A 27,484-nucleotide genomic window follows, 5' to 3' on the forward strand; every position below is an offset into this window, starting at 1 on the left:
ATTGGTGTTAAGTAGGGAAGATTAAGTATATTTCTAACAGCTCTATTTTGTACTACCATTAGCTCATTCAAGTCGGACTTCTTACAGCGCATCCAGATTACACTCAAATATTGTAGGTGACTATGAATTAAAGAGTAGTAGATGTGTTTCAGAAGATGTTGTGGGATAAGATAACTAAGTTTCTTTAAAATTCCTGCAACATGTGTGATCTTTTTGGTAATGTATTCAACATGGTCTGTCCAGTTCAAGTTCCTATCAATCACCAACCCAAGATATTTGACAGTTCTAACTAGTTTTATTTCACTATTCTGCATATATATTTTACTGTGTGGGATTTCATTCTGACCTTGTTTTGTCATTATCATATAATTAGTCTTTTGCACATTAATAGTTAATTTATTTGCTTGAAACCAAAAGCACAGAGTATTGAGGTCTTCCTGCATATCCTTAACAATGGAGTCTATATTACTACCAGTATAGAACAAGTTTGTGTCGTCGGCATACAGTGTGATACGTCCTTTCAAGCGGCAAGTTGCAATATCATTGATGTAGACTAGGAAGAGAATCGGCCCTAATACTGACCCCTGTGGAACGCCATGGGTTACCCTAATTGCTGAGCTCCTACTGTTATTCAGCACTACATACTGTTTTCTATCGGACAGATAATTATCAAACCACTTCAATGCAACACCACGAACTCCTGCTCTCTCTAATTTAGCTAACAGTCCTTCATGGTCTACTGTATCAAAGGCCTTCTTTAGATCTATAAACAACCCACCAGCAAAACTATTAAAATCTATTGACTCTTGCAGCATATTTATGAGATCTACGGTTGCTATTTCAGTGTTAGAGTTCTCACGAAAGCCATATTGTGCATTGTAAAAGAAATTATTTTTGTTTAAAAAAGTGAGAAGTCTCTTTTTAACATTAGTTTCTAATATTTTGGAGATTATGGAAAGAATACAGATAGGCCTGTAGTTACTAGGATTCCTCCCGTCCCCACCCTTGAAGACAGGAACTACTTTAGCTACTTTTAGCTCACTAGGTAATGTACCAGATGCCAAGGATTCGTTAATGATATCTGTTAGCATCCCACTTAAAGAATCCTGGAATTCTTTTAGAAAGTTGGCAGTTATACCATCCTGCCCACAGCTACTCTTGTTTTTTAGATTTGATATTATAGATCTTACTTCTGTTTCATCAGTTGGATATAGGTAAAATGAGTTCAAGTAACTAGGAACTGCAAGTGTTTCAGTGCTCTGGGGAGGGATTGCTGAAGCCAGGGTTTTAGCAATATTTGTAAAATAAAAATTTAATGATTCACATATTTCCTGACTGTCTGTAATTATCTTGTTATCTATTTCTAGAGATGTACAATTATCGCCTTTTGTTGTTTTCCTGTTATGTATGATTTCATTGATTATTTTCCACGTTTCCTTTGGGTTCTTGTTATGAATTCTAAATTTTTCAGAGTAATATTTGTTTTTTAAGTTCTTATATAAGCGTAACGTCCCTTCTTTCTTGTACACCTTATCCAAATCACTTCTCTGACATTTCAAAACCCACAGATCACACCTACAACAACACATCGGTATTGAAGGTTAACTGCTGCACTATACAATAAAATATGCGTATTACATTTTATGCCAGTCAAAATATGGGTCCAGCAGGTCAGATGTTTATGAAGTACTATAAAAATCTCTGTCACTGTAAGAATATATATGCAAACACAATATTACTTACATGTTCTTGTCACGAGGGAACCTGAAGAACGACCGCGCATTTTTCTCTACTTCGTAATTACTGCAGCCAAACACAGCACATACCTTTCCCCTCATGTTGAGAGGAGATATCAAGGAATGACACACGCTACTATTTAATTATGTCAGCTCACTGAAAACGCATAAATAACACCAAAAACTTCACACAAAAATACACGTGCTCTTATGAGAGAATCAGTACCGTTCAGGTCTATCCGCTAGAGTGAGCTCCAATAGCTGTCCCTCGATATCTCGCTCAGTGTCGCGTATTGTCTCTACTGTATTTGGGCACATCACAAAATGTACAGCAGTTTACTGCAGAAACCAGCCAAGCGGTGTCACTTAACTGGTTTCTGAACTAAATACGAAATTCAACGTATTGCCTGACCATTATAGGAGGACGTTTGTTGACTGGTTTCAGCACCAAAATATGCGTATACTCTGTTAGTAACATATTCTGCCATTAACTCATTTTTTCATTTTTTGGCACTTGACTGCTTTCTGAAATAATCGATTCAATTATCCATCCTGGAAACTACGTTTTCCCGGATTATTTGTTAAAATTATGTGGTCCCGCGAGCATCCTAATTACCGTATTTACGTGAATAATCCCCGCACCCTAATTTTAGAAAGGATCTTTTTGAAAAAAAATGAAATGAATTAAAATTCCTTCCATCGAAGGAGTAAAGTAGGCATAAACAAACATACCATATCACTGCGCCAAGGTCTATGGGGTCTTTACGCAAATATGAACGTGGAAATTTACGGATATAGCTGCTTTGCCCGAACATATTTGAGACGATAAAAATACATTGCCACTGCTATAAAATATATCTGCTATGAAAATTGGCAAGTAGGTCTAGGTATTTCATGATTCTGAACTTGCAATAGGCTCGATTCACTGTAGATCGGAAGATTTGTTGTCTCTTGCATCACTAGAATCTTCTCCTAAATTACTTACAAATTCGTCACACTCCACGTCTAAAACACTTTTCACACGTGGTTTCATTTTACTCGGATATTAACACAACCCGTGGTGGATATAAATACTTGAAACAGACGCACCGGCGAACACTGATGTTAGTTTTGCGCTACAGTAAAACCTCGATAATTCGAACTCTTTGGGACGCAAAAATCTGACTTCAAATTACGTGATTTCGAATTAACTGCCTACTCGTGCTTCCGGAACGCCAACCCTTGCCGCATCAAAAATATTAAAAACTCGTTACTGCATCCCTGTCTAGAAAGCCAAGAATAACGGCAGAGGATTCATCGTGCTGACCACACGAGACCTCGTAATCTGCAGGCCTTCAGGATGAGCAGCGGTCGCTTGGTAGGACAAGGCCCTTCAAGGGCTGTAGTGCCATGGGGTTTGGTTTGGTTTGGGTACTGCATGCAACTAGCATTGATTCACAGTTTAAGCCTTTCACATTCCTTGGGAAAAAATTCCAAAATGTGTCCAGCAAAGTGCATTTTCAGTATTAAAATAATGCTCTTGGATGACTCAGTGGCAAACATTACCTCACGCAACGAAAGGAAAAAAAAATTACGATTCAAAGATGAGGACAAATTATACTGGCTACCCTGTGCAAGTGCTTTATTGTTTGGATTACTCTACCGTTTGCATTTTTAAACGCCTTCATACCTGCCAACTTTCAAAAAGAGAAATCCGGAAGATCAAGCGGAAAATTTTCAACAACACGCGTAACAGTCTTGAGACATCGGACGGCAGGGGAGGGGGGGATTATAAACAATAGTACTAATACAAGTCAAATACAGTAGAACCTCGATGCATCGTTCCCGGAACTGTCGTTTTCCAGTATTCATCGCAGAATTTATTCGGTCCCAAAAATGTTCCATATAAACCAATGTTATGGCATCGATCGTCGACAAATTATTTGTCCTCAGTCACAATTTTCCCGCATTGATCGATTGTACGTAAGAAAAATATACGCAAAAGGTTTTTTGAATTTAGAGGGACTGCTCAATACTCTTAGCGTATAATAGCGGCAACCTGTTACGCGAGAATGTACGGGCGATTCGGAGATGCTAGTCTTGAACAAGGATTTTGTAGGCTGGAGTGCTGTGCGCAGGTTATTCAAACGCACCCTCACTACGAGCTTCCTGGTGCCAACGGATGGTTCTCCTCGGCCGTTGCCTACGCTATAATAGAAGGCCTGGACAAGCCGACACATTTCTGGGCGAACGATGTAGTTCAGGCAATGGCCGCTTGGATCGCGTATATGTTCTATTGTTCTGATGTTCTGTCTATATCCTTATATTGAATATTCATACAATAACGCGAAATAATACATTTTTATTATCATTATGTCCCGTGTGAATGAGATATAAATATACAAAACAACTTAAAACACATTACACTTCATAGAGTTCTTTCATTTTGCACTTGTTTATCACAAAGGAGTAAAGAATAGGGAAATAGGCCTAAATAGAAGTACTGACCCGATTTTTCCCTAATTCTATAATTTCAACACTTTTCTGCTCAGAGGCTTGCTCTTGAATTTGTTTAATAAATCACAGTCATTAGTCACTTTCTTTGCGTTATTATCAAGAACAGGCCTGAAAAATGTAAGTATAACGTATGTGATGTGTGCTTGATCACAGTCGCGGCACTGAAACGTCTTTTTAAACTTTGGAGCGGTAAGGAATTTCAGCTTTCGGACAAGTTTACATTTTCCGAGATATCCTAACGCCCGCGTTGTAAATATTAATACATTTTTAATAAGAAGAATTTGCAACGGCACTTTGTCGGGGAGGCAGAATTCCCCTCACAGTACTTACACCGTAATCTGATTCGACAAAGTGCAAGCTACATGTTCTGGAGTTATCATTAGGAGCCGGAAGAGATACTTTTCTGCTGCCCTGTCCAGAAATAGCAGGCCTCCATTTCTCCCGTAAACTCGGATCTTTAGGAAAAAGATGAAAATTTATATTTGTGTATATTTCTTCGCTGTGTCAGATGTGCAGTTAGGCACGCAAAATTAACCATCATAATAATGTTAATAATACATAATGTTATTGGCTTTACGTCCCACTAACTACTTTTTCGGTTTTCGGAGACGCCGAGGTGCCGAAATTTTGTCCCGCAGGAGTTCTTTTTACGTGCCAGTAAATCTACCGGCAGGAGGCTGACGTATTTGAGCACCTTCAAATACCACCGGATTGAGCCAGGATCGAACCTGCCAAGTTGGGGTCGGAAGGCCAGCGCCTCAACCGTCTGACTCACTCAGCCCGGCAATAAACCACCTTAACCTACAGAATGGAAAGAGAAACTTGACGGTAATTGGCCCCAGGGGCTCTGAAATTTTGAACGTGTGTTGGCAACCTCGGGGCCCTTAACTGAGTCCTGGCATTTCTTCCACTTACTTGTGCCAGGCTCCTGACTTTCATATATCCTATCCGACCTTCCTTGGTCAACTCTAGTTCTTTGCCGACCCCTACGCTATTAGGTTTCCGAGGGCTAGGGAGTCTTTTATTTTCACGCCCTTCGTGGCCCTTGTCTTCCTTTGGCCGATACTTTCATTTTTCGAAGTGTCGGACCCCTTCCAGTTTTTCTCTCTGATTAGTGTTATATAGAGGATGGTTACCTAGTTGTACTTCCTCTTAAAACAATAATCACCACCACCACCTTGACGATAATTTGGAAGCACATAACTAAACAAATGTTACTGTAAATGCATCTCAGCAACCATCCATATATTGCAAATCGTGAGACCAAATAAATTAAAAACGACAAAACTCTTCATATTACACGTTAGATAAGGCCTTACCGTATAAAATAAAGTTTAATATATTATTTCTTCTTATAAAACATATTGCAGTAACACACATCATCATAGAATTCACGCCAAACAATAGAACATAAACGCGAACCTAGCGGTGGAAAAGAGAAAAACTATTAACCCGCTTTTAATGCAAGAAATTGGCTTTCTGTCCAGGCCTTCTAGTATCTAGTAGGCTTTGCCTCGGCCCACTAACCGACCCCTAGAAGTATTCTTATTTAGGGCCGGTTCTACCATCTGCTGGTAGTGGCTGGCAGCTGTCCGGGAGGTAAACTGCCTGGGGGTGTAAAGCAGCTGGTACTTTGCGTTGCGTGCAACCACCTCCGCGCAAGCGCTGGGTAGCTACCAGGAGCTAGACACCGATATACGGAGTTGGCTAGACTGATTTTCAGCGACTTCTCGCTTTCGAGTGTGCTGCTATCTATCGTCAGAAGTATGAAGCTCATTTCGATTGTCTTATTTCCCTGTGCTTGCATCTGTTGATTATCTTCAAAAAGCCGAATAAGGGGAGTCTTTAAGAGTTATGGACAACGATTTATGTCAAACTTTCGTGATTTTAATCTATGAGCTTCAAAATCAATACCTAATTGGGATTAAAATCTCGAGATTATATTTTCTTATGCCAGTTATAACCTGTCATGTCAGGCAGCGTTTTTGGAAAGTATTCTCGTAGTAGATTGGTGAAGTCGCTCGCTGCGTAATCGAAGGTACGCAGGTTTTCATCGTATTTCTAATTTACATTAAAAAATATTTTCGTTCCCTGCCGTTGTTCTTAACTCTTTTTCACGCGCTTCCATATACGTATATACACCTAACATATTCCTTACGGACTTAATGCCTTTGAACATTCTATCTTCAGGCTTCTGTGAATTGATTAAGTATCTCCACGATGCTCTATTTGCAACTAGGCCTAGCTCTGTGACCTCGTTTAGTTCCACATGCTTCCATTTATTTATAATGCATTTCATTCTAATGTTTATGAAGATAAAGTTGGAAGGTACGGTACCGTACTGTTAAAGAACTAATCGGGGTAAATATCCATCATAGGAAGAGGAATTCGGGAATGGAATAGTTTCCAATTTCTTCGAAATAATTTACAAGAAGACTACTGTATGTAAACAACTGATAGGGAATCTGCTACCTGGGTGACAGTCCTATACGTTATGCTATATTAATCGTATCATCACTGTCTATGAGTAGCACACATATAAAGCATTTTCCTAGTAGACATAATATTGTGATTAAACATTTCAATGAAATATGTTAACAAAAGAACGTATGAAAAGATGCATACAGATTAATACAACGCTAATAATGAGAAAAAAAAAAAGGATTCGTCATAATGAAGACTCGAACCTGTAAGCCTCGTATTATGAGCTGTGCGCGTTAGCCATTGCGCTACGAGGTACCTAGAGATAACATGGCTACATGGCAACAAGTTATACCTGGCGTTTGAAAACTGAGAAAGTATAACGCTATATCTCATTTGAAATTATTTCCAAATAGGTTTCGATTTTATATCCTTTTAGAGTTTATTTGCGAAAGCTTGACGTGTAAAATGTGTTCCCTACGCTATCAATGCGAGAGGCTGGTGTGACCGTTTCAACTCTAAGGAAGCATTAATGTTCAAAATCCTGCAATACAATATCGATCACTGTTACAGTATAATGCTTTTTTTTCAGTATACTAAGCTAATTTCAGTTGTATGTCACCAGAAATACAGCTAATAATGTTCAGCTCCAGTGGCGGCTCGTGAAAAAATCGTCCTCCGTGCTACAAAAAACAAGCTAAATACGCTGTTTTAAATCTGCATATTGCCATGATGAACAACGCATACTTCAAACTTGGTACTACTACTACTACTACTAGACCTACTACTACTACTACTACTACTACTACTACTACTACTAATAGGTCTAATAATAATAATAATACAACTTCTCACAATTTATAACTCAGAACAAACAAAAACAACATTAATTTGGAAGCAGATGAATTCTTCGACAACTGTCTACGAGATAAATAATTCATTCGAGAAATATTGTTTTTACTAACCTAATGGCGCAACTTACATCAGTGCAAATAGAATCGTGGGAATATAGATCCCCACTAAGAACACTAATTTAATTTCACTTTATATACACTGCAGTTAATAAATAAGTTGATAAATCTTCGTATAAACTTTAGCACTAACACAATGACAGAAAAAACACGCACCAGTAATATAACTGCGAGATTAAAAACCGCACAAAGCAACTGAAAGAGCTGCCAACTAATTCATTGAGACCTCCCCTATTACCAGATTAAATGTCCGGCTCCATGGCTAAATGGTTAGCGCGCTGGCCTTTGGTCACAGGGATCCCGGGTTCGATTCCCGGCAGGGTCTGGAATTTTAACCATCATTGGGTGTACGTGTTGTCGTCATCATCATTTCATCCTCATCACGACTCACAGGTCGCCTACGGGAGTCAAATCAAAAGATCTGCATCTGGCGAGTCGAACATGTCCTCGGATACTTCCGGCACTAAAAGCCATACGCTATTTCATTTCACCAGAGTAAATTACATTGTAATGCGGGATCACATTTAGGGTCAGTCAAAGATTCTTTGACTCACCTACGAATTCCTTATTTTTGACACAAAAGGAAGATGGATATTTTAATAAGCATGTGTGAGATAGATTGCCTCCACTTACGCTTTACTTTCGAACCCAGACGATGCTACTCTCTAGTGGCAGATTCGCTTACCACGTTCAACATAAGCACGGCCGACTTGATCCCTCGCTGCGCTCCGGGTAGCAGGAGACATCGAGTAATTCTACCCCCTTGCGGGAGAGGAAGTAACTATAAACGGGATCAGTGAAAGTTGATCCCGGTTTACGGTATACTCCGCCGGCTAGGGGGAGTGTTGCAAGCTTGGCTGCGCCTGCGTATTGCTTCCTTCAGGCTACAGGCAAGGGCTCACTTCACATGAGCACGAGCCTTGTTCCCCGGGAGAACGGCGCTGGGTGTTCGACAGATCTCGTCCTGATTTGCACAAAACACAAATTCATATCGTACTCAAAACACGAAAAGTCACCAGGATAATTGTACTGTACATAAATAATATTCCTTACAGTTCCAAGCTACGTGCTGGAGCCCGGTAGCACGCATTGACCGGCCGCCACTGTTCAGCTCTCAAAACTTGCCCGGCAGGTAAAGTCTTATCGGGTCCTCGAAGTGGCCAATAAATTACGCGCCAGGTAACGACGATTTATGCTGCCGATATCGTTACCTGGGAGTGGTCGAACGGAAACAGCCTTTTACGCGGAGGGCAAATTACGCGCTACTTTACCAGTAGGTGGTAGAACCGGCCCTTACAAGAATTAAAACGTAGACAGAGTAAAAGTCAAATTTGCCACCATTTTCTGTGTTACTATAGCCTGGCTAGGGCTGCCAACTTCGTTGAAAAAGAAAAGATAAAACCGCTCAGTGCGCCAGATACGTTTTCATTAGTCACAGGTGATTAATCGCGTCGTACCTGGTGGTGTGTGTGGGATGCTGGAGGCCTGTTGACTGCTCTGTTGCCCTCTGCCCTTTAGTCTTGTTACAAGCCAGACCAATAATCCTTTCTCATAGCCTAGTCTTGTAACTAGTTCCTAAGTTGGCAACACCGCACAAGCCGCTGTGACATTGTTCGAGACGCGCCGCGTTGAATTTCTAACCGCTGTGACATCGTCTGAGCTGAGCTGTGGCACTTATTCTCTTTGAGCTGTGGGAGTGTTAGGTATCAAACCTATCGTTCGCAAAGAGTCTACGGAATCTTTCCCTAAATACAGGTTGTCGCCGTAATATCCTCGTATATCTTTAATTTGCAATAACAGAACTGGACTTAAAGGTTTCCAATTATTACGGAATGTGAAACGAAATGGCGTAAAAGTCACGCTTTTCATTTTCATCTCGTAGGCCTATATCATGGTTGCAATATTTTGATGGTGGTATGTTTAGTATGAGCTAAATGGTTAGCACGTGTTGGCCTTTGGTTCAAGGGGTCTCGATTGGGTCAAGGATTTTAACTGTCCTTAGTTAAATCCAACGGTTCGGGGGCTGTCTGTCTGCCGATTTAAATAAAATTCATCTTGGGTAAGGCCGCATTTTCATATGCGCGTAGATCGCCTATCACGCGACAACTCGAAAGACCTGCACACGGCTCTGGAGGCCACGCGCCATTATTGTTAGTTAATAATAATAATAATAATAATAATAATAATAATAATAATAATAATAATAATAATAATAATAAATTTACATAACGTAAAATGTCCCAATACAGTATTCCCCTATTTTATTATTTTTCTTTCCCCCTATTTTTTATGGTGCTCGCATTTATAGTTTTCCCGCATCCATCGTCATTTTCCCCCTGTCCCCTAAAAACCGACGCATCCAGGTTTTACTGTACATGTTATGATCACCCCTGAAATTAAGAACTTACACAAAGTTACATCTTGATGAGTGCTCATCTGTTTTCACTTAATACTGGGAACACTTTCCGTGATCGTAAAAAAACAAGGAAATTAAGCAGAATATACCTCCCGAAAAGACTGATAATATCGTTTCTTAGTTGAACTCATTACAAACACCATTTACAGTAGGTACTAAATCGCTTAGAAATTCGTCACACAATTCTATGAGTTTCAGAACTACCGCCAAGGTTACATACGCACACAAACAAAGCCTTTCAGCTGCTACGAAGCACGACGCAGTAACTAAAGTTGTCTGTATATAAATTCACAGCCTGCTACTTTTCACGGATTTCTTTTCTTCAAAATCGCAGCCTGCTACTTGTTAGGGAACATCTCAGTGAATGAAGTAGGTGAGGTAGAACAGGTGACAAAAGCACTGTGATTATCGGTACATTTATCGGTCGAATTTCAAACACTGCATCTCCGATTACCTGCTACTATCGAAAGTCAAACAAATCCGATTTGACCACAGAAAGTGAAACCAAGCGCGAATATTCAAAATCCGTACATTTTACGGAAAAACCGCAATACTTCGCAAGTATGCGCCTTGTACTTGCACAGAAAGCACCCAACGCCCTTAAAACAGCATAGCTTATCGAGCTTTCCTATGACGAGGGGAGGAAGTCTTTCGCTTCCGTCTGCATTGCAAAACGTCCGTTTTGGTTAGGCATAAAAAAAATGCAGTTTCATTGGCACTGACAGTATTGTTCAGTGCATACGAATAGATTATAATTATGAGCCACACTTTTTCGCCAAATGTTGACATCAGCAGTTGATATTGTGGCCTTCCTTAAGACGCTGAATACAAAAAAATTACGATTTCACTCGAACTAAGTAGCTATGAAACACACTGTCGACACACCGAAGTGAAAGAAAGTGTGGAAAGCCACCTACCCCTGCACATTGCGGAAGACTCATTCTATCGTGACGCGGAGAAATTTTGAATTTAAATTACTCTATAAAATACTATTAAAAATGTAAATGCAGTTTTGAATTAAAAGTCTGAATTGTTTTCCATTTAAATATGACATATGGGGTCAGTTTTCTTCCATCTGCAGTTACACAAAGCGCAACTGTACATCCAACATCGAAAACTTGCAAACCTTGAAGCAAATAAAACCTACATCCCAAATTCGCGCCTGGGTTTTAAAAAAAGAAATACGCAGGGATTATTCGCATAAATACGGCAAATCATATTGTAAAAATCCTGCATAATCCATTCCTTGAAGAAACGATTTCCCGGATCAACTGTCCAGAAACTTCAGTCCCATCAACGCTAAATCCTTTGATGATGATAATGATGATGCTTGTTGTTTAGAGGGGCCTAACATCGAGGTCATCGGCCCCTAATGGTACGAAATGAAATGACAACAAAAAGTTTAAAAAATCCACTGACCAAAATAAATAAAAATGTCATGAAAATGAATGGATGGACATGAACCCCCCAAAAAAACCCAACAAGAAACAAACAAAAAAACAGCGGATCCGACTCAAAAACAGTCATAAATAATAGTATTACTGACCAAGTGACCGCTTATAAGGCACAGTCCTGAATTGATTATGCTTGATGTCTAAAGGGGTCCAAAAACCAGGTCTAAGGCCCCTCAGTATGGTACATGTCGCGAGGAAAATAGCACCGTGATATTTCTCAAGCTACGGTACTAATCAAAGGTAGCGTAAACTCACGGTGTTCCAAACATTAAGGTACTACTCACAAGTATTGTATGTCGTAAAGGTAAAGCAGACCTATGGTGTTTCTCACACAATGGCGCCACTCATAGCCAACGCAACCCAATGAGATGCCTCACCTAGGTGTACTAATCACGGGCGCCGGTATTCCCGTGGTGTTCCTCACATAGTGGGTACTAATCACTGGCAACGCAGACCTACTGTGTCGCTCACATAGTGGTACAACTCACAGGCAACGCCCAGACCCGTGGTGTTGCTCACATGGGTACGACTCACGAGTACTGGAAACCAACACTGAACCCCGCTTGAGTACTACGAATCACAAAACTATTCAGTACCTAACAGAGAGGTACTACTCGCAAGGAAAAGCGACCCATAATGCTCTCCGCGTGGTGGTACTGATCACAAGTAGTTTCATGGTTCGAAGACAATCATCCCTTGGTTGCCCCTTTTAGTCGCCTCTTAAGACAGGCAGGGGATACTGTGGGTGTATTCTACATGTGCGTCCCCCACCCGCAGGGGGTAGAGTGTGTTTGGTCCGCGAGAGGTATTTTCTTTCCCTGAAGTCCGCCGGCAAGCCGGTTAGGACCCCCCTATCCGCCACCTGGGACCCGCCACGTGGAAGTATCACCTCTCCCCCCTGCTACGCCTGCGTAGCAGGTTCGTGGCTAAATTCCTTGATCAAGCACTTTTCAAGAAACTGTATCTCATGAAAGGACTTATGGATCTTGGTGCTAACGCCTTGTCATTGCGATAATTAGAACAAGTACTGTACTGAAAAAGCGATCGGCGGTGAACTTACATAATGGATCATCTTAACATCACATCCGGGTGGTATTGTTTAGAGAATCCTCGGAAATCATAAAGCACAGTGACGACAACTGGAAGGAGACAGTGCATTTCGACAGCTCTACTTGAAGACGGATGAGTTTCGTCAAATGTTCGTACTTTTAAAACGTCTACTGTACACTGTGTCCAGGATTAGGTGTTTATTTTTTTACTTTCTTTGATTGTATTGCTTAACAGGTTTCGGCACTTCTCTCAGGGCACTGTATAGTCACTGAGCTTTCAGGCAGGAATCTTAACTGCTCTTTCTTAACACAAATTTAGTATTTTAATATTATCGTATAAGTTTATGTTAATACTAATATAAATGGTCCATTATTGGACATTATAAATTTTCCAGCTAACTCATTCCTGGTTGCCAGCGTTTCGCCCCCGTGTGCCTGGCTGGGCTCATCAGCTGGTACCTAGCACACCTACCAAGACGCATGGCTAGTGCATACCGTGGAGGCCACTGCATAGGCTAATTGTAGGCTCCGGCAGTGCCAATGCACTACGAGAGACTATGAGAGACTCCACGGTATGCATGAGCCATGCGTCTTGGTAGGTGTGCTAGGTACCAACTGATGAGCCCAGCCTGGCACAAGGGGGCGAAACGCTGGCAACCAGGAATGAGTTAGCTGGAAAATTTATAATGTCCAATAACGGACCATTTATATTGGTATTATAAATTTACTCATTCGGAACAAATATTACAAATTCCCTATGGGAATCAACATCTGTATCATAAGTTTATGTTATTGAGACCAGAACAGATGTTACACTTTACATACATAAAGCCATGGGAGGTCTTGGGAATGCCTATTACTGTTTGGATCCCAATACAGTAAAATGTCATTGTAACGAATGTCTGTTTCGAAATGTTCAGAATAGCAAAATTATTTTTAGGCCCCTACCCTTTTCTGTCTAATGTGTGTTAAAATATTTCGTTGTAAGAAATTTCGAACTTTCAGTTTAACAAATTAATTTGTAGCCTTTTTGCTGATATTTAACAACACTTTTCTTCAAAATATAATAGAAATTCATCCTGTTTTAATTGCTGCATATTTTGCACAAGTTTCTATACAGCTAATATCAGATGGCACAATCTATACAACACACAGGCAACACTAATCTATTACAAATCAGGGGAAGGTAAGCAAACATCACAATTCTGACGAGCGGAATGCCTACCCGACAGAACGTGAAGATTATCTTACTCAGTTTCGGTGTAGGTCTACTGAACATCATGTAGGATTAATTCCTTATACATAAAAAGCAAATTAAAGCCAATTTTCTATTAATAAAAATATCTTCAAATATTGGGGCGCACAGATTGGATTATAGTACAGTAGAAGTCCGTTATAGCGAGAATTCATAACGGCGAAAAATTCACTCGCTATAACAGATTGTCGTTATATCCGATTTTTGTATAAAAGTCGGAAAACCCTTCATGCACTTTAAAATCGGTATGAAACAGCAATCAGTTTGTTCAAAACTTGCGTTTCCGTAGATGATATCCACACTACGGCTTACTTGTTTGTTGTTTTTCGTAATTCGATACTACGTAAAGTGTAAATTTATTTTCATTCTGAAAAAAATATAGTACCGTATATCTCTGAATCCAAGATGAACCCCACTTTTTCCTTCAAAAAATTTAAATCAGGCTCAAAAAGACGTTTGTAAAATCATATGAATGCCTTGTCTTCCAGTAGGCCTACGCATTTTTTTTTACTATTTTTAGACGCCGAACAATGACTTTCGTCACGCCGTATTTCTTTATTTTTGGCGGCTGCACAATTATTTATTTCCGCGGATTTAAGAACCATTAATTCAACATTGGCATCACAATACCGAAGATAACTCGTTGAAAATTTTCCGGCAATACCTATTCCATGCGTCTCTACAGTAGAATACAACGATCCATCCGGAAATTATTCTTGCTGTCTATAAAACTGTTACTTTTACGCAGCGTCAGATATAACCGGCTGCCGCTACACGCACGTCTCGCTTGTCGGGTTCGGCCAAATTCAGCATCTAGCGATGTATTGGCCTAATCGCGAACGTTGCAAGTCAACGAACGAGTTTATTGCGCCACGGTGTGGCCATTCCGCCGATGCGTTTTTCATGCACATACCTCACAATTTCATCCTCGACTTCTTTAAAGCGTCTTTGTTGCGGACCACTGAATGTATTTTTTGTACAGTACGCATTTTTTTTTAGCTCTTTGTCTTCAAGCTAACGCCAAATATTGGCTTTAGTTAGGCCTGTGCCGTATTTACTTGCGGCTGCACAATTATTCTACATTATCGTGTGTTTAATTGGCATCATAATATCAACTAGAACCCGTAGAAAATTTGCCGGCAATACCTTTTCCACGTATCTTTACAATACGACTATCCATCACGAAAATATTCCTGCTGTCTATAAACCTTAATTTTACTAAGCGTCAAGTACAATAGATGGGTTATGACTCTGCCACTGAGTAGCCATGGCTTTTCTAAGAATTCGAAGGGTCGCACGCTTTGATGCCATTCTTTAGATTTGAGGAACACACAGGCTCTGTACAACCGGTTGTCGCGGCTAGCGATGTGTAGTAAAGAGGCGGTCATTTATTGTCAACGAGTTCTGTGGGCGAGTGAAAAGAAGCAGAGTGGTTACCGCGGTAGTTGCCAGTGGTATCCATTAACTTACTGTTAGGCCGCGAATGCAACAACCCTTGAGTTTTCGCATGAGATTCTGAGAAAAAAAAAAGTCTTGGATTCGGAGAAATACGGTATCATTCCAGAGACTTCTGTGGCAAACACCTCAGCTTTCTTCTTCAAACAGCGTCACCTAACCTAACCGTATATGTAGTCTATCATGAAAACATATTTGAAACGCATGTAGAGAAATAACCTCCTCGCGTAAAATTTACATGTAAATAGCCGTAACTAGACGCGAGAAGATATGAAATATCCTCTGAAATCAGTGATGTACTCTGCTATGTCTTGAGGTGTATCACATTACTACTTGATTTCCGTATATAACATTAAAATTAAGATATCGTTTACTTCAGTCTTTATTTTTAACGAGTTAACTGCTATCGGCCACGTTATTTATGCATTTATTACGAAAACGTGTTTTCCTCTTTCATTTCGAATTTTCTTTAGAGAACAGCAGTCAATGGGTATTACTAATAAACTCCAACATCGCCTCTCAATGTCAACGAGAGAGCTCGCAAATGCACAAAGTGAGAAAACTATACCGTACCGATGATAATCGACAGCATTTTGTTGCAAACGTTTCAGTCGTCACGTATCCTAACTTAACCGTACTATACGTATGATGAAAACACACTTCAAGCTCCAGTAGGGAAATTATACCTTTCTCGCTATAAATTTTCATAATAGCCTTTCCGTAATTTAACCAGACGCGACAAAATATAAACTAACTTCTGAAATCAATTAAGCACTCTGCCATATCTCAAGGTGTATCCCATTCTTACTTAATTGCAGTATTTAGCCTCAAAATTAAGCGGCGGTTTAGTCAGCCTTATATTTAACGAGTTAACAACCGTTATCGGACACGTTATTTACGCATTTATTACGAAAGTATGTTCTCTTTCATTTCGAATTTTCTTTACGGATATTACTAATCGACTCCGACATCGCCTTCGAATGTCGACGAGAGAAATCGCTAGTGCACATAGCGAGGAAACGATGCCGAAGGTAATCGATCGCATGCAATATCATCGCTGGGGTGCATAAATATCGGTAACGGAAAAAATTGCGCGCGCTTAATCGCTCGTAATAACGGATGCGCCAGTGATAGGGCTCTCGCTGTAACCAAAGGACGATACACAGTTTAAGATAGGAATTTTGAAGGGACAGAAAAATGTCGTCGCTATAACGGAGTTCTCGTTATACGCCATACACGCTATAGCGGACTTCTACTGTATTTGCGTTCACAGGATACGGTTCAAGTAGCCATTTTCCATACATCTATGCGATTGGTCGAGCTGGATATAGATTTCAAAGTAAACATTACATAAGAAGTAACGGTATTGGGTGGGTAGGAACACACATTTACCATCAACCAATGAACGTTACGGTTTCACATCTCTACATTCAGTACTGAATTTTGTTTATTCACATCTCATGACACGTTCGTTGTTCATCTTTCGTTCTTGAAGCAATGTGTGTATTAGTGTGCTAGTTAACTTTTGCCAAATGGATCAAAAGAAGCAAAAGCAGTTTTCTTTAAAAGAAAAATGTGAAATACTTCCAGATGAGAAGAAAAGAGGAAAGAAAGGAGAATTAGCAAAGAAATATAGTATCAGCCCTTCAACGTCCGACTCGTTGGCTGAATGGTCAGCGTACTGGCCTTCGGTTCAGAGGGTCCCGGGTTCGATCCCCGGCCGGGTCGGGGATTTTAACCTTAATTGGTTAATTCCAATGGCCCGGGGGCTGGGTGTTTGTGATGTCCCCAACATCCCTGCAACTCACACACCACACATAACACTATCCTCCACCACAATAACACGCAGTTACCTATACATGGCAGATGCCGCCCACCCTCATCGGAGGGTCTGCCTTACAAGGGCTGCAATCGGCTAGTAATAGCCACATGAAATTATTATTATTAGCCCTTCAACACTATCTACTTTTCTAAAACAGAAAAGTAAGATAGAGCAGAATATTGATGCTGGTGCCCTTGGCATCAGGAACAAGTTTTTGATGGAGAAGGATATTTAATTTTTTTTTTTTTGCTATGGGCTTTACGTCGCACCGACACAGATAGGTCTTATGGCGACGATGGGATAGGAAAGGCCTAGGAGTTGGAAGGAAATGGCCGTGGCCTTAATTAAGGTACAGCCCCAGCATTTGCCTGGTGTGAAAATGGGAAACCACGGAAAACCATTTTCAGGGCTGCCGATAGTGGGATTCGAACCTACTATCTCCCGGATGCAAGCTCACAGCCGCGCGCCTCTACGCGCACGGCCAACTCGCCTCTACGCGCACGGCCAACTCACCCGGTAAGGATATTTAAATGTGGGGTATTATATTAACGGCCAGAGTTGTTGGAACGTTCTGCTAAAATAATTGAAATATTTGTGTGTTGTATTTAGTGGCATATTAGAAGATATTATGGATGTTAGCACAGGCAGCAAGGATAAAAACCAACACATTAAAGTGTTCGTGCGCATGAGGCCCCTGAGTAATAATGAGAAATGTAAAAATGTTATCGATTATCCTGGACCAAGAGAGCTGCTGGTTAGAGAATGGCCCTTTGACAAGAATTCCAGGAAGTTTATGTTCGACAAAGTATTTGGACCCTCCTGTCAGCAGGCTGACGTATATCGAACTGTTGTCAGCCCACTTGTCTCGGAAATTTTGGCAGGTTATAACTGTACAGTATTTGCCTATGGCCAGACTGGTACTGGAAAGACTTTCACCATGGAAGGTGAAAAGTCTAATGATCCTGCTATGATGTGGCATGAGGATCCCCTCATGGGTATAATTCCATGGGCACTAAGTCACTTATTTGATGAACTCCGCATTCTTCAGGCTGAATATTCTGTGAAAATTTCATTTTTGGAGTTGTATAATGAGGAATTGCTGGATTTACTGTCTCCAGTTGATGACAGCAATAAGATGAAGTTGTATGAAGATGCCACTAAGAAAGGAGCAGTCATTGGTCATGGACTGCAAGAGTTGACAGTGCGCAGCAAGAAAAAGTATATGAAATTATGGAGAAAGGTTCGCTGAAAAGGCAAACGGCAGCAACCATGTTAAATGCTCATTCCAGCCGGTCACACACAGTCTTCACCATCACGGTCCATATTAAGGAGAACTCTGTGGAAGGCGATGAGCTAATAAAATTGGGTAAATTGAACCTTGTGGATCTAGCGGGAAGCGAGAACATCGGGCGATCGGGGGCCACAGAGAAGGGAGCCCGCGAAGCTGGCAACATTAATCAATCCCTTTTAACCTTAGGCCGTGTGATTACATCTCTGGTGGAACGAGCCCCCCATGTTCCATATAGAGAATCGAAACTCACCAGGCTACTGCAAGAGTCGCTTGGTGGCCGGACAAAGACGTCAATCATAGCTACTGTTTCTGCGCATTTCTCCAATATGGAAGAAACCCTGAGCACTCTGGAATATGCGCATCGAGCAAAGAATATCGAGAATAAACACGAAATTAACCAGAAAATGGCCAAGAAAGCCTTGATCAAGGAATACACAGAAGAGATTGAAAGGCTGAGAAAAGATTTAATTGCAAGCAGAGAACGAAATGGTATTTATGTGGCTGCAGAAAACTATTATGATATGCTGAGACAAATAGAAACGCAGAAAAATGAGATGGCCACACTTCTAAGCAGTGTTAAAACTAAGAGAATGCTTAGAGGAGAGAGAGAAACTGAACGCTGATCTCAGTTTGTCTCTAGCGGATTATAAGGATCGACTGGTGAAAGCAATGCAAGAGCTCGATTGCACAAAAGGAAAGTTAAAAGAAACCATTTGTGATCGAAATGAGAAGGAATACATCATAGAGCATCACCTGACCACAGAACAAAAATTGATAGAAACAGGCCCATAATCTGCTTGCTGTTGCAGATAATGAAAATTTGCACAACTCTCTCAATAGGAGAAGGATGTTGGAGAATGACAACAGTGCCAACTGCCGGAAGTTTCAGAATTGTGCTGAGCAGGCTTTGACAACATTGCAGTCGGACGTCAAGAAACTTCAAGAGGACGAAGAGCAGTTCGCAGAAACTTTGCAAGTAAAGCTAGGTCATTGTTGTGAGGATGTTAAGAAATGGTCGTGTGTTGCTGAAGGAAAGGTTACATCAATAATTCAAGCTCATATCAGTTTGCAACAACTGTTAGAGGAGGAACTTGCCAAGTTGGATCCCAGTGTAGAGGTGCTTGGTCAGTCCCAGGCAGCTGTACAAAAGTTACGGGACGCCCGCCAGAAGATTCTGAAAGAGGCCTCGGATTATTGCCAGGGGCAATTAATGGATCTCAAACTGGATGTTACTAAACTTCGGGATGAAAATGAAGCTCTCAGGAAAGATCTTACTGAAATGGTGACACACAAAAGAATAGTTACTGAGCAAGTTGAAGAGACAAATAAAACAATGGAAGACCTTAAAGAAAGCATTTTGCAGAAATTAAAGTACTTAAAGAACAGTTCTGAGCAAGAGAGAGCTACTCTGCAGTCTGTGAAGGTTGCCAAGCGCTCCTTTATTGAGGATATGCAGCAAACCATGCAACACTTCATGAATTCTTTAACTACTTTCTCCGCCGGAATTGATGAAAATTGTGAGGAAATGGGTAAAATGAACTCTTCGAGGCAAGAGAAACTGGAAGAGTTGCACCAAGATTTGGATAACCTACAAGAGTGTGAGCCAACAAAAATCTTGACTTCTACAGATGATACTTCTGTTCGTATGGATGAAAGACTAAAGACCTTCAGTCGTCAAGTTTCAGGTGCTCTAAGTGAAATAGAGAATAATTCTGACAGAGTATTGCACAATGCTATGAAAGTCACGTCATCAGAGAGTGAAACTTGGCAGGAGCATTCTCAGTCATTAAACGATGAACTTGCCATTGTGTCATCAAACTTAAGAACTGTTCAGGAAAACCACAAAGGACAAAGCCTGAACATCATTAAGGAGTTGGAGTCATCTGTCGCTATTCATACAGAATTGATAAGAGATCCGGTTCACCTATTTGAAACGGTAAAAGATGAGTGCTCCACAGACGTTGAAACTCATCTGCAGGGTGCACAGACAATTGCCTACAATTTGGGAAATAACATTGAGCAACTCAATAGAGATCTTAATAAATTTATAGAAGAGGACATTCAGCATTATGCCCCCTCAGGCAAAACACCTGAGAGGCAAGAGATCACATACCCAAGAAATTTCAAGCCCACTTCTCCACATGAACTGATCATACAGAGGTATAGGGCTAGAATGGAAGAAGCAGGAATTACAACCAGCATTGCAATGCCAGTATCTGGCTCTGAAGAATATCTTTCATCATCATCATCATCATCATCAGATAGAGATGTACCCTTGCAATGTCTTGGATCATCTTCATCAACCAGTGACATCCCCAGTAAATCGTCTCATGTGCTACAGTCAGGCAGCAGTGCTCCAGATATTATGTTGATTGAGGAGAAGGAAAACACTGTGAAGGACGAAATATCAAGTGCAAAGAAGGGTCGGGTGACGAGGAAACCTCGTAAAATATTGACTTCTCGTAATAATTAGTGTTGTAGTGTCTTTCATTACTAATTGTTACATGATTTGTATACTGTATATAAGTATAGTTATAGTAGTTATTAAGAGGGTCCAGAGTTTTATATTTTTATAAAAACAATTTCAACCTTATATAGAAATTTTGTGACAACCGATTGAAGACTAAATTTAATCTACATGACTTCTCGTCAGACGACCATAGTAGCGTACAAATATGTAAAAATGTTGACTTGTAGATCAGCTCTTGCAAATATTTTATCACATTCAACACGGGAGTTCAGAACATGAAAGTAGCAGGAAACAGTTCAGAAGTTATGAGCAATCATACACTGTTTTCATCCTTAATGTTGATCAGTTTCTCTGAGGAAAAAAAAAACAACAAAAAAAAACCAAAACAAGGATATTTGGAAAAAGTGGTCGGCTAACATAAAAATATATCCATAAAGTGAAACAGACAACTTAGTTATTTTCATATTACAAACACACAGGAAGGACCTACATATTCTAGAGCACAGTTTAAGTAATTCAAGAAAAAGGGCATAGATATTGACAAAGTACAATACTGATGATCTGTACACAATGTTTACATGATGTTTACAGTACAGTTCTATATGAGAATAACCATGTTATCAGTCAACATCACGACGTTGGCGTCGGTGAGGCGCTCCATAGCAGCTGACACCTCACTCTCGCTGAAAGGCTCGCCTCCTGATTCACTGTTCGCAAACTCCGTGACTCTGGAGAGGGTGAGGGACTGAAGTCGAGATTCCCGGAAAACTTTAGCCAAACTCGCCTTGTACAGTTTGAACCTGTGGACAGAACAGAGCTCTGAAAATTTCTTCCAATTATGAAACTTCTGCAAAAACAAAGATGAATATGAATAGGATAAAAGACCATCTGAATACAATTAATAGAGTACAAATATGTTTAAAGTTGGGCAATACAATACAGCCCAAACTGGTTAGGACATTTTCGTGGGGACTGAGAAAAAATCATAAAGAGGGAACGTGCTCAAAAATGAATAACAATTACGCTGTTAAATTTAAGGTTAGGTTTGAACTTAAAAATAATTATGATGGAAACAAAGAAACAACTGTTTATGATTATAATTAATGAAATAAAGAAATAATACATTTTAACACATTGACGATGGGCCCCGAAAGGAGGATGCTATCCCATGTAGACCGGGTAGTTCAAACCTCCAAGAAAGACGTGGTACATGTTTCACTCATTTTTAGAGCATCTTCAGCCATATTGTCATCACAAGGTTAATTAGGAACATTGAACTTGAATTTGTATACATGATATGTCATTAAAAAACTTAAATAATAACATTTTTGAGAAACCTTATTAAATATAATTGTCTTATATATTACGTCGTATGGCTGTGATATAGGATATAACAATTATCAACAATGAAATTAAAACTATTACAATATTCACATATGTGGCGTCAATTAGTTGTTCTAAGTGTGACTATTTTTCACAATCTATTAAAACTATTAATTTTCTTAAATTTTGAAGAAACTGTCACATCATATAAACTTGAAAAATGAACTGTATTACACCCTCAAAACAAATTATGAGATCAGGTGCAATTATTATTGTGTTCGTCGTCATAATATCCAAAACTCTAATGTGAGGTGATTTATTACAGATGAAGATGTACTTAATGTAATAAATTAATATTTGTTGGAACTTGTTAAATTCAACATTATTTGTATCTTAATCAAGATTTGAATATCTTGTGTGAGTGAGCAGGGCTTAGGTCTGATGTGGACTCTCAAGCTTTATGTTGATAGTTGAATTGTGGCATTCTCCCAACTACATATTGAGCTTATTGACATATCCCTTCGACTCCTGCCTACATTTCTGTTAGTGTTCTCGGCCGTTTGACGACCACGATGCTCTAAAAATGAGTGAAACATGTACCACATTTTTAATAATTTTGTATGCTATTAAAGTATGGAATATGTGGAAAACAATGTATTATTATTCTCCTTTCAATTGATTTTCAACATGGGATCTAAAATGAGAATAGTTTCTTGCAACTATATGACAACCCAGTGGGTCTGCTTTACCTGCGATTAGTAACACTATATGAGCGACATCGTGGGTCTGCGTTGCCTGAGATTTGTACCCACTATGTGAGGAACACCACAGGATAGTACGAGTTCCTGTGATTAGCATACCTATGTGAGGAACACCATGGATTTGCCTTGCCTATGAGTGGCGCCGTAATGTGAGAAACATCATACGTCTGTGTTACCTGTGCGTATTACATTACCTGTGAGTAGTACCACAATGTGTGGAACACCAGAAGTCTTCATTACTCATGATTAGTAACATTAAATGAGAAATACCATGGTTCTTGCTTTCCTAGCAGTAAGTACCATTAAGAGGGGTTGTTGACCTGATTTTTGGACCCCTTTAGACAAAAAGCATCATCGATTCTGGATTGTCTTTGGAAGCTTCCCCTTGGTCAGTATATACCACTGTTTTAAGATAGCTTCTGGGAAGGTGAAGCATTACGAGTCAAATCCACTGATTGTTCAATGTCTCATTTTTTTGAATTCTAATCAGTGGATTAATTTTGGAATTATTTCTAACTTTCCTTATTGTGAGTTGGGTTCGCTGATTTTAAATTCATATTCATCCATTCATTCTTCCTCATCACGTTTTGAATTCTGGTCAGTGGATGAGATTTGTCATTACATTTTGTACCATTAGGGGCCGATGACCTAGATGTTAGGCCCCTTTAAACAACAAGCATCAGCTGGGCTGAGTTGCTCAGACGATTGAGACGCTGGCCTTCTGCATGGCACTTAAAAGAACTCCTGCAGGACTAAATTCCGGCACCTTGGCGTCTCTGAACTTTTTTTTTTGCATTACCCCTGACACCTGGTAATTTACTAACTATATTTTGGCTTGTAGTTTCCCCTTTCTTATGTGTGTGTTTGTATAAATAACATTTGGTATATTTATCCTTTCCAATGTACCGAAGTCCAGAACGCTGCATTATGGCTGTAGCGGATGGACGTTTCAAGTTTTTCCGTTGTCTTGAAGGCTGCACTGTGGTTCTTTCGGGTGCAAAAATCCCAGGTGACTGCGTTGAAGACGTGGAGGGTATAGGCTGAAGAATTTGGGTGTCAGTTAGTTCTGTACCAATATCACTTTCTGAATCATTGGATTGCTCCATATCAGTTTGATGCGTGGAATGTTCAGTAGGAGCATCACTTAGTCAGAAGCAAAGCCTTGGTCGTCAACATCAGTAAATACGTCGTCTTCTTTAATCCAGCTCAAAAGAACATATTCACTAGGCCTATTAGCCTTTATAACTTGACTGTGACACTTTTCACTAAAACATTACACCAGCACGGAAGGTGCAAAAACTGTGACGCCAAAGGTATCAAGGCTAGAATGCGCCTAACACTGCCTGTGAAGCGATCGGTATTGTAGCAAGGTGAGGACTAACGCCAGACAGAACGCACTTCCCCATGTGACACGTATGCGTGAATCATCGCGTAACAAAGCAAAACATGTGACTCATACACTCATTTGGGAATATCTGGAGTTTCAAAAGTTTGAGTCTTAAACCAAAAAAACTTTTCTTAATAAGGAATGATTTTGTTATGAACTACCTAACAATGATACCAATGGCAGGTTAAATAATAAAAATGCACTTGTTGCATACATTTCGGAAATAGTTTTTTCCATTACGTTTGAAAGGTTTGGACTGTGAATCAACGTGATGGCATGCATTAATGAGTCTTAGAATATTTTGTGACACGGCAAGGGTTGGCATTTCTGAATTACGAGTTAGCGGTTAATTCAAAATAACATAATTTGAAGTCAGATTTTTGCGTTCCAACCACTTTGAATCAACGAGTTTCTACTGTAATTATATTTTGGGAAATGAACCCGAGTTTAAAGGTTGTGATAGCAACAATTAAAGTTATTTGAGTGTTAAGAATATTGAAGAAAGTGAGAGTGAAAATGCTGTGCCAGATCTTTCCAAACGTGTGCAGCCGGAGACACAAAAGAACTGGTGATTGGAAACTGGAGAACAAAGACATTCGTTCTAACATACAGTAAAACCTAATTAAGACGTTTCTGCAGGGGACAAGGAAAAAGAACGTGTTAAGTGAGAAAACATACTACTGAACACATGAATAAAAACTATCCAACAGGAATGTTGAAACACTAGATACGATTTTTTCCGATGTAAGGGGATTTTATGTCGTATGTCAGTGGGTACAGTGAAAATTCCATTTATGAGAAGAGAGTATTAAAAGATGTGAAAAAACACGAGAGAACAAATATTAGAACTTACCGGTGGGGCTTATGAAATAACAATGGTGCACTGAAAAGTGTTAAAAAACACCAAACAACAAGTATGAACAAAATTTGAACAGGGCCCATAAAAATATCAAAAGTATTATTGCAGATCACACTCCTTCTAAAACAAATGTTAGTAGAAGCCTTTTATTTTGGACCTGTGGGTTATTATACATTATTTTTCAGGTCACACACTTAGACAATGAATTGGAGGTTATACACGGCCATGTAAGATTGCAACAGAATGATCTTGGCTGCCATTTTGAATTGAACAAAACTTCGACCAACCAAGTTCGATTAGAGTGATCGAGTCAAAACTGGAATGTGCGAGTTTCAGATCCACGCCCCCTGTGTGCGCTTAAAGATGTAGATGTCAGTCCACAGACTTTAATTTTGTTTTCATTACTAAGGAATTTCACGACTTTTTCTGTGTATATAATTACGCTATAACAGGACGAATATGCACCATGCTGGTCAACTTCACACAATTATGTTCCAAATGGAGGTTATCGCGCAACAATTATTCACTACCCCTCACTATACAACTAAACGTGAAATACATTTCTAACTTCTGAATGGAATGCAAAATACAAGCACAAACAGGCTCATTGTGTTATTCTGAAGTTTCACTGCTAACCTGCAAGCAAAACTGACCATTTCTGCTGCTAATGGCTTGCTCCCCGAAGGTGCAATTTATCCTGTGAAGTTCAAGAATTTAAGGCCTTTTCCAGTTATCACACAACTGCGGCGAGGGCTCTTACCTGAGTTGGAAATCACGTTCCTTCCACAAGGGATGACAAATAACTTTTTCAGGGCTACTAAAAATGTGATCGTACTAAGTGGTAATAGTGAAAATTCGTGACGTGATAAGAGAGACATTTTCTTATTGATTTAATACGATAATTGGGAATTCGAATTTACAATGTGCTAAGCGGTAAAACGTGTTAATGAGGAAAGCACTAATGAGGTTTCACTATATATACAATTTGTGGATATAGCAGTGTTTCAGAAATACTTATGAAAAATTTAGAATCCGCCCACCGTCCCAACTTGCGATGTTTTCGGAGTACGTGGATGCGCTCTATTTGAAATTATTTCAAATGAAACATTTGTATCACAGCCAACAGTCATTCAAGGAATGAAGAATGGGTAAGTCACATTCTTCAATGGCATAAATGCAAAATTTGAGTGAATTATCTTCATTAATTAGTATGTTGGGTTGCATGGCGCTGAGAGCTAGACGCGTGTAAGTAAGCTCCGCAACTCACCTGCCTAAATCGCAAGACAGCTAGCAAGTCGTAATCGCGAGTGAGTGTAATTCGAAAGTTTAGGATACCATCTCATCGTGTGTGCAACTATGACCCTCAAAGAAGTGAAGGAAAGAATTACAGGCTTTGAAAAGCAAATGGCTCAATTCCAAGCCCGCCTGGAGGAAGCCATGTCTGCTCCCACTGGCAGTGCTACCAACCCCAGCGATGTTCTGACTGTGCTTCAAGCGGACTTCGGAACGTTTAGAAATTCCATCTGTGCTGAACTCTTTGTTCTGAAAGACAATGTCGAAGATATCGAGAAACGACTGGAAATTCAGGAGGCTCGGAGTGACGAAGCGGAACAGTACAGTAGGCGTAATTGTCTCCTTCTGCATGGAGTGAGTGAAACGCCTAATGAGGACATCTATGGAAAGGTCATTGAAACTCTCCGTGATAAACTGAAAATCGAACTGTCCATGGACTCCATCGATCGCTGTCATCGACTGGGACGCCAACGTAGATCGACTGCGGACGTAGTGACCGAGGGTAATCGACCTATCATAATAAAATTCCTCCGCTACCACCAGCGGGATCAAGTATGGCGCGCTAAGCGACAGCTGAAAGGCTCCAAACTACTTATAACTGAATCCCTCACTAGGCTGAGAAAGGACATCTTGAATAAGGCACGAGACACTTTTGGACTGCGTAACACATACAGCCAAGACGGAAGGATAATCATTCACGTATCCGGCAAGAAATTCCAAGTGAACTCACTCGCGGAATTACAATCACTAATCAGGCAATATGGTGAAAGCGACATATGAACAATGTGCATCCTGTGTAGTTTATTTATTTTTAATTTAGTGCATAATTGTGAATGTGTGTGTGTGTGTTTGTGTGAATCAGCTGGCCACTGTATGTACGAGGAAATTAAGGTAAGCTGCATGTTTCACATTCCGTTAGCATGCCTGAGTTGAGAAGGGCTATTAAAAGTCCCCCTCCTTGCTCCCTCCCTCACCCCCCAGCGTTCCTCTGTAGGACAGTCCCCCAACACTCTCCCTCCACAGCC

At 40.1% G+C, this 27,484-nt stretch overlaps 1 protein-coding gene and 1 pseudogene across 1 annotated transcript in view; one reads left to right on the forward strand and one right to left on the reverse strand.

Annotated features, from left to right (window-relative positions):
- The first annotated feature begins 17,703 nt into the window (after positions 1-17,703).
- On the forward strand, positions 17,704-20,855 carry LOC136857513 (kinesin-like protein Klp61F; annotated as a pseudogene).
- Positions 20,856-21,268: 413 nt separating this feature from the next.
- Mcm3 (minichromosome maintenance 3) overlaps positions 21,269-27,484 on the reverse strand; it is a 154,641-nt gene continuing 148,425 nt past the window's right edge. Inside the window, exon 15 of the mRNA XM_068225217.1 lies at positions 21,269-21,636. Within this exon, the coding sequence (XP_068081318.1) occupies positions 21,435-21,636 (202 nt within the window). The 3' untranslated portion in view covers positions 21,269-21,434. The remainder of the gene's footprint in view (positions 21,637-27,484) is intronic.

This window comes from Anabrus simplex, chromosome 1 (assembly GCF_040414725.1).
Source record: "Anabrus simplex isolate iqAnaSimp1 chromosome 1, ASM4041472v1, whole genome shotgun sequence".
NCBI classification, from domain to species: Eukaryota; Metazoa; Arthropoda; class Insecta; order Orthoptera; family Tettigoniidae; genus Anabrus; species Anabrus simplex.